Here is a 21,033-nt window from a genome sequence, read left to right on the forward strand (position 1 = left end):
GGACTGATGGTAGCGCTCACCTTGTCTCTCCGGACAAGCTTTTTCCGGATGCCCCAAACAATCGAAAGGGGATTCATCAGAGAAAATGACTTTACCCCAGTCCTCAGCAGTCCAATCCCTGTACCTTTTGCAGCATATCAGTCTGTCCCTGATGTTTTTCCTGGAGAGAAGTGGCTTCTTTGCTGCCCTTCTTGACACCAGGCCATCCTCCAAAAGTCTTCGCCTCACTGTGCGTGCAGATGCACTCACACCTGCCTGCTGCCATTCCTGATCAAGCTCTGTACTGGTGGTGCCCCGATCCCRCCGCTGAATCAACTTTAGGRGACGGTCCTGGCGCTTGCTGGACTTTCTTGGGCGCCCTGAAGCCTTCTTCACAACATTTGAACCTCTCTCCTTGAAGTTCGTGATGATGATCCGATAAATGGTTGATTTAGGTGAACAAATCATCGGCCAGAGCGTCAAGTGTGTGCTCCGAGATCGAAATGAGATGGGCGACAAAATCACAGCGCCAATAGAGAAGGGGTGGCAATCCTCACGCTCCATACTACGCCAACTGGATGACGGAAGTGCATCATCCAGTCAAAACGTAACAGCCCGGAGGTTAGCGGCCCAATAGTAAAATATAACATTTGGGAGAGACAATCCTCCTTCCATCTTGGATTTACAGAGGAGTTTTTTTACCTACCCTGTGTGTTTTATAATCCCAGATGAAAGGATTGATAATTGAGTCCAGTTGTTTATTGATTTTATTTKATTTTTTACAGGGACAGTGCACATTAATCAACGTTTCAGTAAAAGTGCCGGTTTTAGCCAGCTGGCTAATTTTCAACCCGCAGTCCCTGGGCAGGTTATTAAAAACAATTACAATATAGACAGTCATTAAGCAGTGAGCACACGCAGAGCAACATAGGACAAGCAAGACATAGCATACAGACAGAGCAACATAGGACAAGCAAGACATAGCATACAGACAGAGMAACATAGGACAAGCAAGACATAGCATACAGACAGAGCAACATAGGACAAGCAAGACATAGCATACAGACAGAGCAACATAGAACAAAAAGCAGCAAGACAAAATTCATAAAAGCAACAAAGTGTTTCCACACCTCACAAGCTACAGACAACAGACAACATGGAAAGCGGCAATACACAGCTAGGGATTATGTTCACAAATCTGATTGACCTTTAGCCATGTCTTCATGCATTTTGTGAAAGTGTGACATGTGGTGCAGTTATGTGTGTCTGATGGCAGTGTATTCCAGACATGGGAAGCTCTCACAGAGAAAGCGGATTTACTGAAGGTGCTTTTCCTTAAGGGAACTATACAGTCACCTCTCATGGCAGACCTTGTGGATCTGCTGCCAATACTGAGTGGAGGGGGAGCCAGGCCATTTAAGATCTTGAAAAAACAAGACATGCGTCGGTGTATTGCACAAGATTTTCCCAACTCTGGAGCTCATGCTTTCTGAGGATGTAACAGTGATGATGGCTATTGGGCTTCCTATCAAGCACTTTGAGAGCCTGTTTGTAGACAGACTGAATAGTTTTTAATGTTGTACAGCAAGCTTGGGCCCAACTAGTCAAGCAGTATGTTAAGTGGGGGAGTATCATAGATTTGAAGTACAGTTTTGCTATCTCTGTAGTCAAACAATTTCGTATAAATCGGAAATTAGCAAGGTTGAATTTGAATTACCTTTTTCACATGCTTTTTAAAAGAGAGGTTGGAATCAAGTATGATGCAAAGGTACTTAAAATCGGATACTACCTGGAGCTTCTCCCCTGACACATAGACATCTGGCTCAGTAGCATCTGTTGCCCTCTTTGTGAAGAACATGCAAACAGTTTTTTTCACATTGAGATGCAAACACGAGTCACTGAGCCACTTTGTAACCTGGACCATTACAGTAGTGAGTTCTTGTGCAGCTTGTTGTTTGCTCTTTGCATGCACATATATCACTGTATCATCTGCATACATTTGAACTTCAGACCCAGTACAGACAGAAGGCAGATCATTAATGTACAGGCTGAACAGGAGGGGCCCCAGTATTGACCCTTGGGGCACGCCCACATCATAGCTAAGAGTGGGCGACAGCTCATTGCCTTTGACACCACAGGTAGTATACTAATGGGCCTGTAGTTACTCACGTCAGCAGGGTCGCCCGATTTAAGATGGCCGTTGTTATGGCCAACTTCCATACCCTTGGAAACGCCCACAGACCAATAGATGTGTTGGTGACCTTAGTATTGGGGCCAATGAGTGACTCTGCAGTTTTTAAGAAAGGTAGAGTCCAGCCCAAACACATCTTTGGCTTTAGAGTTCTTTAGTGAGCTAATCACCTTGTTCACCTTTGACTCAGAAACCTCCCTTATGATGAAGACAGGTTGAGCGTCATTCACTAGCACTGAGCCCAAGAAACGAGTGGAGGGGTTCTGTGTCAGTACCCTGACAGACTCAATAAAGTAGGAATTGAAGGCTATTGCTATTTCGACTGCATCCTGTGTTAGATTGTTATTCACCATGATTTCTAGTCTTTTTGCAGTGTTACTATGGTCTTTCCCTGTTAACTTTTTTAGATTCTCCCAKATCAATTTAGAATTTCCCTTTGCTTCACCAATTATGTTAATAAAAAAGTTTGCCTTGGCCTGTCTGATTTCTTTCATCACCTTATTTCTCAACATGGTAAACCTACGTCTGTCATGCTCTAAATTGGATTTTAGGGCTATTTTTAGGGCATAATCTCGTTCTTTCATCAATTTCCAGATTTCTCCATTTAGCCAAGGAAGAGTGCTCTTTTGGCCAGGTTTGGATTTGATTTTCTTTAGGAAACCATTTATTGTAGTCTGGATTGTGGATAGAAAAACCTGACTATCAGCTTCCACGTCTGTATAGGACAAGAGATCATTCCAGTTAATTCCCTTAATTGCGTTTTCAAAATAGTTTAATTCACTCTAAGTTGATCCGGCTTTCTACCAGTAGAGAGGTTAAACCTGCTCTTAGACAGCTTTCTGGCTATAAGTGTCAGATTATGATCAGATAGCCCAGTAACCATATTGAATGATTTAGTCACTCTCTGGTTTATTACTGAACACCAAATCAATCTGTGTTTTAGAGCAACAAGTCACCCTGGTTGGCCCTTTAACTAGCTGTGTAAGGTCAAAGGTATTAGTGATCCGTTTGAGTGTTTTCCTACCAGACTTGTCTTCATAATTAATATTAAAATCTCCCATTAAGATGACCTCTTTCCCAAAATCACATTCCCTAAGCATGTTATTAAACTGATCAAAAAACACACTTTTGGTGGAAGGTGGTCTATACATTCCAATAAGGGTAAAATACATTTGGGGAGACAGTGTAACGTTCAGGCCAATACATTCTAGTTCATTATCACATGACCACTCAATTTGTTTACATCGGATATTTTCTTTAATGTAAATCATCACACCCCCTCCTCTTCCTTCAATCCTGTCTCTCCTGAAAACATTATAGCCAGGCACAATCAAAGCAGCATATGGAGAGTTTTTATGGAGCCATGTCTCTGAGAGGCAGAGGAAGTCAAGGTTGGAGTCTTTGAGTAGATGTTGAATTTGATCACTTTTTGGAATGACACTACGAATGTTCAAGTGCCCCCCTAGTAGTCCCTTGGGCTTAGCTCGTGGGTACCAGATTGACTCGAGAGTGATTGACACATTGAAAAAAGTTACATTTTCTGTGTTTTCTGACAGCTGGGTTTAGGCCGTTTTGATTAGGGGCAGTTCGGTAGCACAATTAACAATCCCTCCCGCCTGCACTGGATGCGGGGAACTAATTAAAACAGCTTGCGTACCAGAAGCAGAGTCAGGGATCGCATATAGCGACTTGGGTATGTTTGAAGAGTCAAAATCTATCCTGGAGCCGGGTGAGTCGAGAGAAACCATGGGACCATAGCACTCACCCACTTCCACAGCGGTGACGATCAGTGGACGAGGCCATCCACTGCTTTCCACTCCGGTGAGTATCGCTGGCTCGGTGATGTTAGGCCCAGGATTGAGTTGCACATCCCCGGAGAGCAGGAGGGTAGTGAACAGGTAGTTTAACAGTTTCCGATAAATGTTGGACTTGTGTTTGTTACACCTAAGCGGTTCAGTGGAATAGGGAGCGAGGTAGACTTGGCCATTATTCAGAACATTATGGTATGCTGTGTACTGTCCGCTCCCGTGGAACAGTGAACCAATGTGTTTGGTGTTGATATTCTCCGGCATTAGATTTGYGTCATCCCAGCAAGAACGCACTGAGATTATCAGTAGAGCAGCTACATAACTGACAATCATGGCAAAGTACTGGAGATAAAACACATAATTGCGCTTTAACTCTTTGCATGAATTACTTAGCTGGGGTCGGCGTACACCTGATGTTTTAGATAAAATAACAGCATTCGTATGAGAATTCCGCACCACCCTGTCTTCCGTCCGCCATTATCCAGTACTGCTCCTCTACTGCAAGTAATCAAACTGAAATGACTTAGGTATGAGTACTGGGATGTTCTGGAATAGGTAAAGCAGTTGTGGGAGGAAGACCATTTTAATGGCATTAATTCTTCTGAGCAATGAAATTGGGAGAGTTCTTGAGTTTGCCTTGAGTTTTTTCATCAGAAGGGGGAAATTTTCTTTAAATAGTGAGGGGTATTGTTTGGTAACTACAATTCCTAGATTGGTCAATTTTTCTTAAGATAACTTAAATGGAAGATGTTCTAACCAAGAGGTGTTTTGCAACCGTATGGGCATAATTCGCTCTTGTTCCAATTTATTCTGAATCTAGAGAAGGTACCAAGCAAATTAATCCAATCAAGAATATCTGGAATACTAGATTGGGGTTCTGTTACATAGAGGAGAATGTCATCTGCATATAGGGAAATCTTATTTAGAGTATCTTTAGTGTTATAGCTGTGTATTGCTGCATGAGATCTGATTGCCTGAGCGAGAGGTTCAATGATTAGAGCAAAAAGCAGAGGCGACAACGCACAACCTTGCCTTGTCCCTCTATAATGGTTAAATCATGGCGACAATGATTGGTTAGTCAGTATTCTTGCACATGGGTTCCTATATAAAAGCTGGATCCATTTTGTGAATCCATCTCAAATATTAAATTTCTGAAGGACCTTGAATAGATAGGACCACTCAACTTGGTCAAAGGCCTTTTCAGCTTCCAGAGATAGAACGGCAAGGTCCATGTTGGGTAACCTCTGAGAATACATTATGTTGAAGAGGCACCTGAGATTGAAGAATGAATTTCTGTTAGGGATAAAGCCGGTCCGAATGGACCAATTTGCCCACTAAAGTGCTAAGCCTATTAGCCAGAGTTTTTGCTAAAACTTTTTGGTTTATATGTAGGAGAGATATTGGTCTGTATGACCCTACCTCTTACGGATCTTTACCCTTTTTATGAATAACTGTAATAAACACCTCATCCAAAGTAGGTGGGAGAGCTCCATCCTCATTGGCCTAAACCAACATTTTGTGCAGGTAGGGAGCATGTTGCTGAATGTTTTATAGAATCCACCAGGGAATCCATCTGGGCCCAGGGTCTTGCCACTCTTTAAAGATGTAATTGTTTCTCGATTTTCTCCAAGAGATTTTTCCTTATTCAGGAAGTTGGAATCTTCCTGGTTCAGGGCAGGGAGATTACAGTCCTCCAAAAAGTTTTACATAATTAAGGGGTTAGGATCTGCTTTAGATGTATATTGAGTCTCATAAAACTGACGGAATCTGTCATTGATGTCCTTGGGGGAAGAGAGGAAATACCCCAGTTGCAGATTTAACTTTGTGAATCATTCGGTCACTCTGTTTTTTTAAGTTGTCTGGCAAGTAATTTGTGTGGTTTGTCACCAAATTCAAAATATTTTTGCTTGGCAGGGAGAAAAGATTTAGCAATTTTAGCTGAGAGAATCTGATTATATTCAAGTTTCAAAGTGGTCATTTTTTWAATGTTTCTCCATAGATGGATGACTAGCATTCTCCCTATCCAGTAAATTAATTTGTCCTTCCAATTCTACAATTTTTTCTCTGTTTTGCCTACTCCTGGCARCCTGAAAGGAGATGATACAGCCTCTCAAATAAGCCTTCAGTGTTTCCCACAATAATGCTGGGGAAGTCTCTGTGTTGTCATTGTTATCAAAGAAAAATTTAATTTGGTCTTAAGGATGTTTACAGAATGTTGGTTCTGTGAGGAGCTGAGGATTCAACCTCCAGACCCTCTCGTTTGATACGATGTCACCCAATCTCAGGGAGAAGGTGAGTGGACTGTGGTCAGAAATTATAATATCATGATACCTCACATTACAGGTATAAGGGAGTAATTTCGCATCAACCAAAAAGTWGTAAATCCGGTATTCGGTAGCGGTACGCCGGGTAGAGGATCTATCCAAATATTGGTCTAGCACACAATTAAGGTTCCCCCAATGACCAGGTTAGTATGGGAGAAATCTGGAATCAGGGCAAGGACTCTTTTGAAAAATGTGGGGTTATCAATGTTTGGCCCATAGATATTCAGTAGAGTTACATAAGTAGAATGGATCTCTCCTATTACAATCACAGAACGACCCTCTTTATCCACCATAGTGGTTTAATGTAGAAAGGAAATTCCTTTCCGTACCAGAATCGCTGTGCCTCTCGTTTTGGCGAAGAATTTAGAAAGATGCACTTGACCCACCCACTTACGTTTAAGTCTGCTATGAGAATTGTTTTTCAGATGGGTTTCTTGCAAAAATATAATATCAGACGATAGTGCTTTCAAGTGGGCTAGGACCTTGCCTCTCTTAATTGGTTTGTTTAAACCCTTGACATTCCAGGAAGTAAATGTAAGCCCCGCCCCCATAATCCCAACTCAACGTTACTACCCTGCATGAATCTCCATGTTCAATGTTAGCTAGCTAACATTAGGCTATGACTAGCAATGCAAATGGCTCTGAGATACAAATAATATTACTACAGAGCTCATACATGTAACGTTAGCTAGCTAGACAGCCAGCTAACAGTACACTTTAACTTGAAATGAAAACGACTTTCTGACAAAATTGGAAACGTGCAATATCTGAAAATGTAGCTAGCAGGGAAATACCTGTCTATTTGTGGAAAAATCACCCTGATGAACTTTAGTTATATCCCAGTTTACCTATTTGCTTATGGGCTTGCCTGCGACTAGTTTTTAAAATTATATTAGCAAAAAAAATATATATTGCACTTTATAAATGTCTTTATTTATTTAACCATTATTTAACTAGGAAAGTTAGTTAAGAACAAAGTACACAAAGTACCCCGGCCAAACCCTCCCCTCACCCAGACGACGCTGGGCCAATTGTGAGCCGCCCTATGGGACTCCCGAGGGCGGTAGTGATACAGCCTGGGATCAAACCAGGGTGTGTAGTGACGCCTCTAGCATTGAGATGCTGTGCCACTCGGGAGCCCCTATTCATATAATGAATATGAATTCGGAGGGTAGAAATGTATAAATATTAAAGCATTAGAACTCTCACTAAAGGCTTCCGACATATGCTTAAATCAAAATTTATTTGTCACATGCGCCGAATAAAACGGGTGAAATGCTTACTTACCCCTTAGCCCAAAAAAATTACACAATAAAATAATATTGAGGCTATATACAAGRGGTACCGGTACTTAGTCAATGTGCGTGGGTACAGGTTAGTGGAGTTATTTGAGGTAATATGCACATGTAAGTAGGGGTAAAGTGAATATGCATAGATAATAAACAGTAAGTATCAGCAGCGTAAAAAAAGGGGGGTTAGTGCAAATAGTCCAGGTAGCCATTTGATTAACTGTTTAGCAGTCTTATGGCTTGGGGGGGTAGAAGCTGTTAGAAGCTGGAGCCTTTTGATCGCTGACTTGGCACTCCGGTATTGCTTGCCGTGCGGTAGCAAAGAGAACAGTCTATCACTAGGGTGGCTGGAGTCTTTGACAATTTTTAGGGATTTCTTCTGACACCACCTGGTATAGAGGTCCTGGATGGCAGGTAACTTGGCCCCAGTGATGTACTGGACTGTATGCAGTTGGATGCCGAACAGTTGCCATACTAGGCGGTAATGCAGGCAAAACTCAGCTCTTGATGGTGCAGCTGTAGAACTTTTTAAGGATCTGTGCCCTCTTCCACGACTGTCTTGATGTGTTTGGACCATGATAGTTTGTTGGTGATTTGAACACCAAGGAACTTGAAGCTCTCGACCTGCTGCACTACAGCCCTGTTGATGTGAATGGGGGTGTGCTCGGCCCTCCTTTTCCTGTAGTCCACGATCATCAAATTTGTCTTGATCACGTTGAGGGAGAGGWTGTTGTCCTTGCACCACACTACCAGGTCTCTGACCTCTTCCTTATAGGCTGTCTCATTGTTGGAGATCAGGCCTACCACCGTTGTGTCGTCGGCAAACTTAATGATGGTGTTGGAGTCGGATCYGACGAGCATCAGAACTGCTGTAGTAGCATTCAATCTTAGTCCTGTATTGACGCTTTGCCTGTTTGATGGTCGTCGGAGGGCATAGCAGGATTTCTTATAAGCGTCAGGGTTAGAKTCCCTGGCTTCTGGTTGGGGTATGTACATACGGTCACTGTGGGGACGATGTCATCGATGCACTTATTGATGAAGCCGGTGACTGATGTAGTATACTCCTCAATGCCATCGGATGAATCCCGAAACATATTCCACTCTGCGCTAGCAAAACAGTCCTGTAGCTTAGCATCTGCATCATCTGACCACTTCCGTTTTGAGCGAGTCACTGGTACTTCCTGCTATAGTTTTAACCTGTAAGCAGGAGTCAGGAGGATAGAATTATGGTAAGATGATTCGGCGCCATTCTAACATTCTAAATGCGAACTGGTTCTCAAACAGATTCGTATGAATGTCTCACCCCATGTTCAAGAATGTCCGTTTTCCCTTATTCAGATTACAATCTCTCACTTTTGGTAATTTATTTAGAAAATCTCCATAATATYGCTATTTCTAAAACAAAGTTGGTTGCAATTTTAGTTTATTCCACCAGATTAGACAAAATAAATATTGCAACAAATAGTATGGTTAAAGTCAAAAATACTAATTGATTAAAAAACAACATTTGGGGTAAAAATTATTCAAAACAGTATAATCTTTGTAAATGCATTAAAGACCAAAATTGGCTAAAGAAAATTGTTATAAATACAAAGTATATCAGTTTTTTATTTATTGACCAAAAAATCACAGCTGTGCCATATAGATTCCAAAATAGTGGGGAAGAGGTTTTGGATGTACCAATTCCATGGCACATGGTTTATGAACGGATTCACAAAACGATGCTTGATTCAAAACTTATACAAAATTATTGCAACCAATATAATGTTATATATATGGAGGATAAACCATCCCAGTTCTGCAAATTTTGCTGCGAAGAGACAGAATAATGAGATAATTTGTTTTGGTACTGTCCGTATGTAGCTTGTTGTTGGTCGGGAATGGCTGAAGAATTGACACATTTACATGGAGCTAACTCTGCAAATAGCACAGCTGGGTGATTTAAAAAATCTATCGATCAATAATATAATAATACTCTTACACTCTTAACAAACGTGTTTATCTTTCATTTACAATATGCAGAATCTATGAGAATAGAAAAGTTCAGAACTTTTGTGAAACATCACAGCACAGTTGAAAAATGAATGGCAAATAGAAGGAGGGGTTGAGTGGAGCTGAAGGATGGGACTAAAAACAAACAAAAGGTAACTATTGTAAAATATACGGTGTCTGTCAAATGTATTTTGTATGTATAAGCTGGAAGTAGAAGCCTAAGTGTTGTTGTCCATTAGTTTACTCCAATTAGGGGAGGGAGGGATGGGAGGGTTAGGGGAAAATAATACACCACCATTCAAAAGTTTGGGGTCACTTAGAAATGTCCTTGTTTTTGAAAGAAAAGCAATGTTTTTGTCCATTAAAATGACATCAAATTGATCAGAAATACAGAGTAGACATTGTTAATGTTCATGCATTTCAAGGCTGCATCGAGACAATGAATTTTCAAAGACCCAAGCCCAGCTCAGATAATCCCTACCATTGTGTCGCCGAGTTGTTGTAATGCTGCAGCAAATGTACATTATCCCAAGGGCGTTGGCAGTCACAATGTAAGTTACCTAACTCCCCTGAATGCCTSTGTCAATCCTACAGTTATTGTATACAGTAATCATGTGCCTATGAACCAGAGTTATACTATTAGCACTGAGGCGGTGTGCCCTAGTAGGAAGTCCGATGTGTGCAGCTCTACCCTGCACTATCAGCTCAAACATAAATAACATTGTCATGTTTACAACTGATAAGCTTAAGAAGCAAGGTTCATGAAATCAATAACTTGCTAGTAACAAATTACATTCSTATTCTGACTCTGAAACTCACATAGTATAACTGTATCATTATAGGTATTATTTATGAGCATTTCTCCTTCGCCAGGATAATTCATCCACCTGACAGGTGTGCCATATCAAGAAGTTGATTAAACAGCAGGGTCATTACATAGGTGCACCTTGTGCTAGGAACAATAGAAGGCCACTTTAAAATGTGAAGTTTTGTCACACGACACAATGCCACAGATGTCTCCAGTTTTGAGGGAGCGTGCAATTGGCATGCTGACTGCAGGATTGTCCACCAGAGCTGTTGCCAGAGAATTTAATGATCATTTCTCTACCATAGGCCGCCTCCAACGTTGGCAGTTATAGTATTAGCACTGAGGCGGTGTGCCCTAGTAGGAAGTCTGATGTGTGCAGCTCACACATAAATAACATTGTCATGTCTACAACTGAGAAGCTTAAGAAACAAGGTTCATGAAATCAATAACTTGCTAGTAACAAATTACATTCATATTCTGACTCTGAAACTCACTTAGATAATATCTTTAATGATACAGTGGTAGCAAAACATGGTTATAACATCTACAGAAAATACAGAAATGTCAATGGGGGCAGTGTTGCAGTCTATATTTAGAGCCACATTCCTGGAAAGCTTAGAGAGGATCTCATGTTAAATACTGTTGAAGAATGGTGGGTACAAGCAATATTACTCTCAGTACATGTCGCAAGTGTACCTCACTTTATATTTTGTTTTTATTGCTACTATGGTGTGTTTCGTGTGTATGCTTTGAAAGTAAATGTGTATATCTACATGTTACCTCTTGGTGGGTTGGGGAGAAAAGATAAGCCATTCTAGTTAATTTTGTCTTTTGTTTCTGTTAGTCTTTAGTGACATGGATAGAAGTACAGTTTGCTGTCATTCTGATCTAAGAATATTACTCCTGCTTATTATGAAGAAAAAATACATCTGTTTAACTTTGTAAACTAAAGGTGTGTTTAGAATTATTTTTGTTGTATTAATGCTATTTAATCTCTCCTCAGCCTAATATTATTCTGTTTGTCCTGTGGGTACCTTTGCCACTGTTCCACCCCTTGTGTATTGCGCTGTCATGGTGTATTTGGTGGGAAGCTGCTATAGACCACTAAGTGCTAACAGTCAGTATCTGGATAATGTGTGAAATCAACAGTGAGGTATATTTTCTGGGGGACCTAATTATTGTCTGGCTTTCATCAAGCTGCCCAATCAAGAAAAAGCTTCAAACTGTAACCAGTGCCTGGAACCTGGTTCAGGTTATCAGTCAACCTACCAGGGTAGTTACAAACAGCACAGGAATGAAATTGTATTGATTACATCTTTACTAATGCTGCAGAAATGTGCTTGAAAGCAGTATCCAAATCCATCGGATGTAGTGATCATAATATAGTAGCCATATCTAGGAAAACCAAAGTTCCAAAAGCTGGGCCTAATATAGTGTATAAGAGGTCATTATTATTATTGTTGTCTATCAAAAATTACAAGCCACCTGGGCCAGACAACTTGGATGGAAAATTACTGAGGATAATAGCGGACTTTATTGCCACTCCTATTTRCCATATCTTCAATCAAAGCCTACAAGAAAGTGTGTGCCCTCAGGCCTGGAGGGAAGAAAAAGTCATTCCGCTACCCARGAATAGTAAAGCCCCCTTTACTGGCTCAAATAGGTGACCAATCAGCCTGTTACCAATCCTTAGTACATTTTTTTGGGGAAATTGTTTGACCAGACTTTCAGCACGCTTATAGGGAAGAACATTCAACATGCACGCCACTTAGATAAATGACTAATGATTGGCTGAGAGAAATTGATGATAAAAAGATTGTTGGAGCTGTTTTGTTAAACTTCAGTGCGGCTTTTGACATCATTGATCATAGTCTGCTGCTGGAAAAACATGTGTGCTATGGCCTTACACGCCTGCTATAGTGTGGATAAAGAGTGTTGTGTCTGGACTATCATTAAATGTGAAGACTTATTTATATAAAATCATTTCTCTCGGTTGAATTATTACGTGATTAAACTAATCATGTAAACATTAATTAACTAGTCGGGGCACCACAGAAAATGTTGAGATTACAAAGTTGTAATTTTCCGAATATAACTCTTCAGATATTTTAACATCTGATCAATTAGTCTTCTATTAATGAATGATTAATTTGTTACCTCATTAGTCTCATTCCAAACGTCGTAAAATTATTGGTTATCTGCACGAACCCTAGTTTCCATAATGAATCAACAATATACAAATTGGCTTAATTATTTATTTTACTAACTAACTAATCACAGAAATACATAAAACAAACAGTAGATGTTGGTTACTAACTGTAACGGCTGACGTAGTCGTTCTCCTCCTCAGACGAGGAGGAGCATGGATCGGACCAAGAAGCAGAGTGGTAAGTGTTCATTATTTAATGAAAAAACAACAAAACACTTCAAAATACAAAAAAAACAGCAAACGTGACTAACCCGAAACAGTCCTGTGTGGCCCAAACGCTGACACAGGAACAAACACCCACAAAACACAAGTGAAACCCAGGCTGCCTAAGTATGATTCTCAATCAGGGACAACGATTGACAGCTGTCTCTGATTGAGAATCATACCAGGCCGAACACAAAACCCCAACATTAGAAAAACACACATAGACAACCCCACCCAACTCACGCCCTGACCAACTAAAAAATACAAAAACAAAGGAAAAACAGGTCAGGAAACGTACAGAACCCCCCCCTTAAGGTGCGAACTCCGGGCGCACCAGCACAAAGTCTAGAGGGGGTCTGGCTGGCGTCTGTCCACGGTGGCGGCTCTGGCGCTGGTCGTGGTCCCCCACTCATAGTCAAACCCCGCTTCCGTGGCCTCCTCCCAATGTCCACCCTCCATGTCAATCCCACTATTACCAAAGAGCAGTACAGACTGAGAGTAGCACCTGACTGAAGGCAGCACCGGACTGAGGGGCAGCACCGATGCATGGGCGGACTGGCGCTGGCTGGCGGATCCTGCTGCTGGCTGCGCTCTGGCTCTGGCGGACTCTGCGGTCCTGGCTGGCGGAAGCTCTGGCGGATCCTGGCTGGCGGAAGCGGCTCTGGCGGATCCTGGCTGCGGGAAGGCTCTTGAATTTGGCGGATCCCTGACGGCTTGGTGTCCTGGCTGGACGGCTCTGCTGTCCTGGTCTGACGCTCTGGCTGTCTGGCTTGATCCTCTGACGGCTCTGAAGGCTCGTGGACAGAACGGCACTGGGCTGGCAGGCAGACAGTTCAGACCACGCTGGCAGGCAGGCAGTTCAGACAGCGTGGGAAGGCAGGCAGTTCAGACCAGCGCTGGGAAGGCAGGCAGTTCAGACAGCGCTGGAAAGCAGGCAGTTCAGACAGCGCTGGAAGTCAGCAGTTCAGACTCAGCTCGCTGAGCAGGCCAAGCAGGGCAGGCAGGCCGTTGGGCAGCGGCCGACTCTGAGCTGCTGAGGCGACCAGTAGGCCTGGTGCGTGGTGCCGGAACTGGAGGCACTGAGCTGAAGACACACACCACAGGGAGAGTGCGTGGAGGAGGAACAGGGCTCTGGCAAGCACTGGAAGCCTGGTGCGTGTGTCGGCACTGATGGTACTGGCTGGGGTGGGAGTGGCGCCGGATATACCGGACCGTGAAGGAGGACACGCGCTCTTGAGCACCGAGCCTCCCCGACCTTACCAGGTTGAATGGTCCCCGTAGCCCTGCCAGTGGGCGAGGTGGAATAGCCCGCACTGGGCTATGCTGGCGAACCGGGGACACCCTCTGCAAGGCTGGTGCCATGTACGCCGGCCCGAGGAGACGTACTGGAAGCCAGATATATTGGGCCGGCTTCATGCACCCGGTCGATGCCCAACCTAGCCCTACCAGTGCGGCAAGGTGGAATAGCCCGCACTGGGCTAAGCACGCGTACTGGGGACACCGTGCGCCACCGCATAACACGGTTCTGACCAGTACGACGCCCTCTCACTCCACGGTAAGCCCGGGGAGTTGGCTCAGGTATCCTACCCGGCTTCGCCTACTCCCCTTTAGGTCCCCCCCCCCCAAACATTTTTGGGTGAGCCTCTCGGGCTTCCAGCCGCGTCGCCGCGCTGCCTCCTCATACCAGCGCCTCTCTGCCTTCGCTGCATAACCCAGGCTGCCTAAGTATGATTCTCAATCAGGGACAACGATTGACAGCTGTCTCTGATTGAGAATCATACCAGGCCGAACACAAAACCCCAACATAGAAAAACACACATAGACAACCCCACCCAACTCACGCCCTGACCAACTAAATAAATACAAAAACAAAGGAAAACAGGTCAGGAACGTGAAACTAACAATGATAGAAAAGTCCCTAGTGGGCTAAGCCGATATGATGGCTTGGTAGACAAAAGAAAAGGGGTGGGGACTGAGAAAGCGGGAAAGGCTAAATGGATTCACTACACACTGTGGATAATTATAATCATTGAAATGCTAATCCTTTGCACATGAACGGCCGCTCATTCTAGAATAATTGCAATTTATATATTTACACCCGTATGTCGTTGTTGTCTTCTCTGTGGAATCCTCRATCTTCCTGTAGAGTTCAGGAATCAGAGTCTCTGGTTAACTTTCCCAGAAGTCATGATGTCTTTCGTGGTTGTACTTCAGAGTACCATTCAGAAATGTTCTAATAGAATAGATGCTTCGGCAGTTGTCGGTATTCTTGTTCTAGGTTTACGTAATTTCTAGCTGCAGACTAGTAATTTGTGTCGGCTAGAATTTGCTCTTATTCTGTAGTGATCGATTAGTCTCAGAGTTTAACCATTTCCAGCCATATAGCCAAAACTACAGCCGTAGGGTCTCTGTGGCCTATAGAATTGTTGCAATTCCAATGTGGGGACTCCTGTCCCATCATTCTCTGACTTTTTAACCATTCGAGATGTCTGGCTTACCGTGGGTCTCTTTGGCATGAAATGTACATTTCGTAATGGGTGGTTTTATACTCTGGAGTAAAAAAGGGGGTTATATGACCCCAACGTAATGTCTATGCTCACATGGGCGTGGCCACTGACTAGGTAATCTTTATATGAAAATCCATACTCTCATTTAGAAGGTTAACATCACATGATATCTTTTCACAAGCAGTTTCATATTTAATCACGTATGTTTCCTGTCTTTCATGAGATCACCAAATGAAACACACTCAACATGACTGTCACTTAAGTGTCCACGGACCATTCACACATTCTCAAAAGTAGAAATATTGTTTAGTTCTCCCATTTTGGGGATTAGGAGTTTTGAACTAAGATAAGCCCTGGATTTTAAACTGTCATGGTCAAAACATGTTGATGCAACAGTAGCTAACATGGGGAGAAGTCTTTCCATAATAAAGCCGTCCTCTGCCTTCTTAGCAACATTATCAACAAGGCAGGTCTAGTTTTATCGCACTTGGACTAATGTCCAGTCATTTGGTCAGGTGCCACAAAGAAGGATTAAGGAAAATAGCAATTTGCTCAGAACATGGCAGGGCAGTAGGGGTGGCCCTTAAATGTATGCATGTCAATCTCTCATGGCTCAAAGTAGAGGAGAGAGAGATTGACTTCATCACTACTTGTTTTTGTAAGAAGTAGTGACATGCTGAATGCACCGAGGTGTCTGTTTAAACTACTAGCACCCAGCTCAGACACCCATTCATACCCCACAAAACATGCCACCAGAGGTCTCTTCACAATCCCCAAGTCCAGAACAGACTATGGGAGGCACACAGTACTACATAGACCCATGACTACATGGAACTCTATTCCACATCAGGTAACTGATCCAAAAAAAAACAGATTTAAAAAAAAAACAGATAAAAATACACCTTATGGAACAGCGGAGACTGTGAAGAAACACACACACAGGCACAGACACACGCATACAAATACACATGCTAACACACACACTCCACACACATGTACACATGGATTTTGTATTGTAGATATGTGGTAGTAGGGTAGTGGTCTCAGGGAAAACACACTTAATGTGTTGTGAAACGTGTTATGAAATGTAATGTCATGTAATATTTGTAATTGTATATAACTGCCTTAATGTTGGTGGAGAACCTTAATAAATACAAATAACTTGAGGCTATCTGCCGTCCACCATAAAGTGATGTGTGTCCTGCCGTGGAGTATTTCTGTGTGTGTAATGTACTCTTTGTGTTTGTAATATGCATTATGTGTAGTATTATAAACTGTGCATACTTTATAAATAACACACATGCATTATTTAGCACTTCCCTGACTATTACATTTGGTTCCCTGGTACCAGTCAAGAGCAGCAGTATAATGAAAGTATTTGATGTACACATTTGGAAGGAAGGAAATATGTATTTATTTATTTAATATTTATAATCTTATAAGTGACATACAATTTGTATAAATCCTTTCCATATGGGTTGGTTAACTTGGTATTTGTTCCATTTTGTAGGAAAGGTAACAGCCGGCAGAGGTTGGAGGTGGATCCCAGTAAACACTCGGGGGTCGACTTGGCCAACATTGTCCCACGAGAGAACAGGGCTGGAGAGCAGACCACCTTTTATGATRACTTTGTGGACGACCCAGACGTTCCCCCTTTGATGTGAGAGTGAAAATCAAAAATCGGTCGGACAAATTTGTGAACACATACATCTTCATATCATCTGACATCAATGTAAAAAATATATTTAATACAGTAAATGCAAGATATGTCTATCCAGCAGATCTGTTTGAATGTTGTGCAAGTCAGAGATGCTCATAGATGTCAGTACAGTATATCATTGTGTATTAAGTTATGATGGGAGTACAAGAAACCCTCCTGAACGTGTGTTTAGTTGCTCTGTGGTCCATTTTTATTTGAACTGACTTATATCCTTTCCTGTTTACATTGGTGATGTTCCCCACATAAAAAAGAATATAGTTTAATACACACTGTAGTATCTCTCGATTTATTTGTAGTACTTATTATAGAATAGTGTAGTATACTGGAAAATACTTTATTAAATACTACAGTATTATCTGCATACAAAAAACACTATAGTAAATACTACATTTTTTTTTTTGTATATACCCTGCCCATTCCCGTCCCCCATATCGCAATTTGTGCCACCCATGAGTAAGAAACCATACCAAGTATTGTGTTCCAGACAGGTTGTAGAAAAGAGTAGAAGTGCTGTTTAGAGTCCAGTCTTACCTACAGGTTACAGGTTATGGAAAATGTGTTTTTATTATTTCTCTAGTAGGTTTTCTAAAGGAGAAAGCCTCTACTTCTACAGTATGTTAAAGATAAAACAAAAACACTTCAGTAAATAGTACAGTCCTTAAAAACACTACAGTAAATACTACAGTATACTACAATCTGCAAAAACATGAGATTAATTACTATATTATATACTATAGTTTTTATACTATAGTTAACTGAAAATACTATAGTATACTACAGTAAAGTCAGCAAAAACACAACAGTAAATAGTATATTATTTATACCATAGTATACTATAGTATACAGTGCATTTGGAAAAGTATTCAGACCCCTTCACGTTTTCCTTTTTTAAAAAACATTTTTAAGCCTTTTTCTAAAATGGATAAAAAAATGTAACTCATCAATCTGCACACAATACCCCATAATGACAAAGCAAACAGGGTTATTAGAAATGTTTTCAAATTTATAAAAAAATAAAAACAGAAATACCTTATTAACGTAAGTATTCAAGCCCTTTGCTATGAGACTTGAAATTGAGATCAGGTGCATCCTGTATCCATTGATCATCCTTGTTTCTACAATTTGATTTGAGTCCACCTGTGGTAAATTAAATTGATTGGGCTCTATTTGGAAAGGCACACATCTGTCAATATAAAGGTCCCACCATTGACAGTTCATGTCAGAGCAAAAACCAAGCCATGAGGTCAAAGGAATTGTCCGTAGAGCTCCAAGACAGGATTGTGTCGAGGAACAGATCTGGAGAAGGGTACCAAAAAAATTCTGCAGCCTTGAAGGTCCCCAAGAACACAGTGACCTCCATCATTATTTAATGGAAGAAGATTGGAACCACCAAGACTCTTCCTAGAGCTGGCCGCCTGGCCAAACTGAGCAATCGAGGGATAAGGGCTTTGGTCAGGGAGGTGACCAAGAACCCGATGGTCACCCTGTCAGAGTTTCAGAATTTCTCTGGAGATGGGAGAACCTTCCAGAAGGACAACCATCTCTGCAGCACTCCACCAATCAGGCCTTTCTGGTAGAGTGGTTAGAAGGAAGCCACTAAAACGCACATGACAGCCCGCTTAGAGTTAGCCAAAAGGCACCTAAAGGACAAGTAAACAAGTTTCTCTGGTCTGATGAAATCAAGATTGAACTCCAAGCGTCACGTCTGGAGGAAACCTGGCACCATCCCTACCAGGAAGCATGGTGGTAGCAGCATCATGCTGTGGGGATGTTTTTCAGCGGCAGGGAATGGGAGACTAGTCAGGATCGAGGGAAAGATGAATGGAGCAAAGTACAGAGAGATCCTTGATAAAAACCTGCTCCATAGCATTCAGGGCCTTGGACTGGGGCGAATGTTCACCTTCCAGCAGTACAACAACACTAAGCACACAGACAAGACAATGCAGGAGTGGCTTCGGGACAAGTCTCTGAATGTCCTTGAGTGGCCCAGCCAGAGCCCAGACTTCAACCTGATCGAACATCTCTGGAGAGACCTGGAAATAGCTGTGCAGCAACCCTCCTCATCCAACCTGACAGAGCTTGAGAGGATCTGCAGAGAAGAATGGGAGAAACTCCCCAAATACAGGTGTGCCAAGCTTGTAGTGTCACACCTTTGGCATCTGTAATCGCTGCCAAAGGTGCTTCAACAAAGTACTGAGTAAAAATGTATAAAAACCTGTTTTTGCTTTGTCATAATGGGGTATTGTGTGTAGATTGATGAGAGGAAAAAACAATTTAATCCATTTTAGAATAAGGCTGTAACGTAACAAAATGTGGAACAAGTCAAGGGGTCGGAATACTTTCCGAATGCACTGTACTATAGTATTGTTTCATGTGAATCCTCCCTCAGTTGCCTACCAAAGCACATTTTTCTTCACAGTGAATGCTGTCCAAACTAAATAAAGACTTTCGGGGGATTTATTTTGTTCCTCTGTAACCCCAATAAAGTCCCCCTTTTCTTTTACTTCAATTGGTACATCCATTTTTGTACTTTTYAATTAAAGCTGAATTATGTTTTGCACGTCCTGACATAATTCAGATAGAAATATGAGTTATAGATCTGTCATTCTTATCAAAAGCGAGTCTGATACGATATAGAAATAAATATGAGTTATAGATCGGCCATTCTCATTAAATGCAAGTGTGATACATGGTATCTCTATTCTTCCTATCCTTAAGTGTCACGTACACTCCCACTCCGGCGCTCTAGGTCACCAGGCTGCTCATTATTACGCACACCTGTCGCCATCGTTACGCGCACCAGCGCCTCATCAGACTCACCTGGACTCCATCACCTGCCTGATTACCTTTCCTATATATGTCACTCCCTTTGGTTCCTTCTCCAGATGTTTCTGTTTCATGTCTGTGCGTTGTTTGTTTTGCATTGTGTTTAGTTTATTTATTAAATTCTTCACTCCCTGAACTTGCTTCCCAGCACACACATTACAGAATAACGCTTCACCAAAGGGGAGTATCAGGGAGTGTTTTTTAGTTTTTGTGTTGGAAGGTGACGCCGGGTCTGGGTGCCGCTGCTGGAGCAACCGAGGATGCCTCAGCCGGCACATCAGGTTCTCAAGACTCGGTTGGTTGGTCAAGCGTCTGTTGCCATGTCTACCGAGGTGCCTCAACTAGCTCGTCAGGCTTTCGTGCCTTAGCTAACTCGCCAATTTCTCGTGACTCGGCAGGCTCCCATGCCACAGTCGGCTCGACAAGTTCCGGCGCTTCAGCCGGCTCATCAGGTTCCTGTTCCTCAGGCTGCTCATTATTACGCACACCTGTCACCATCGTTACGCGCGCCTCAGACTCACCTGCACTCCACCTGCCTGATTACCTTCCCTATATATGTTACTTCCTTTGGTTCCTTCACCAGGTGTTTCAGTTTCATTTCTGTGCGTTGTTCGTGTTTCCTGTTTTGTATTATGTTTTGTTTATTTATTAAATTCTTCACTCCCTGAACTTGCTTCTCGACTAAACATTAAGTTTAGCTTTTGCATCTTTTTTACTTTCAGTTATGTATACCAGTTTCAAACCGCTGAAAATTCAATCTTTTTGGTTATTGAAAATATATTTCAGTGGTTAAGAAGGTTTTAAATGTCAAACTGAAATTGGGTGAACATTTTAGAATTTCAGCAACTGGTTTTAGAATTTTAGCCACTGATTCTTGAATACAACTTTTAAATGCCTCATGAGCTTAGTTCAACTGCTCTATCAGAACCCCTATTAGAAGCTTATTTTACTCCATTCTATAAAACAATGTAATTGTAAACAAACACTGTCTAGCTTAGAAACATGGTTAAAACTATAATTTTGATTTCATGGTGAGTCCTTGCATCTATAGCACCGTCTTTAAATTTGAGACTTGTTATATTTCTCCATCCCCAACCCACAACTGTTTACCAAAACAAGTGGCGGGGTTGACGGTTTTGTTATTGTTTGAATCCCAGATTGTAGCTTTAACAGAAA

At 42.0% G+C, this 21,033-nt stretch overlaps 1 protein-coding gene across 4 annotated transcripts in view; it reads left to right on the forward strand.

Annotated features, from left to right (window-relative positions):
* The window catches only part of dnaaf11 (dynein axonemal assembly factor 11), a 69,903-nt gene extending 50,369 nt beyond the window's left edge, over positions 1-19,534 (forward strand). For all 4 annotated transcript variants that reach the window (XM_023978066.2, XM_070436666.1, XM_023978064.2 and 1 more), the window contains one exon: positions 16,822-19,534. In XM_023978066.2, coding sequence (XP_023833834.1) covers positions 16,822-16,975 — 154 coding nt within the window. In that variant the 3' untranslated portion in view covers positions 16,976-19,534. The remainder of the gene's footprint in view (positions 1-16,821) is intronic.
* The last annotated feature ends 1,499 nt before the right edge of the window (positions 19,535-21,033 follow it).

The sequence above is a fragment of the Salvelinus sp. IW2-2015 genome, linkage group LG32, assembly GCF_002910315.2.
Source record: "Salvelinus sp. IW2-2015 linkage group LG32, ASM291031v2, whole genome shotgun sequence".
Classification (NCBI taxonomy): Eukaryota; Metazoa; Chordata; class Actinopteri; order Salmoniformes; family Salmonidae; genus Salvelinus; species Salvelinus sp. IW2-2015.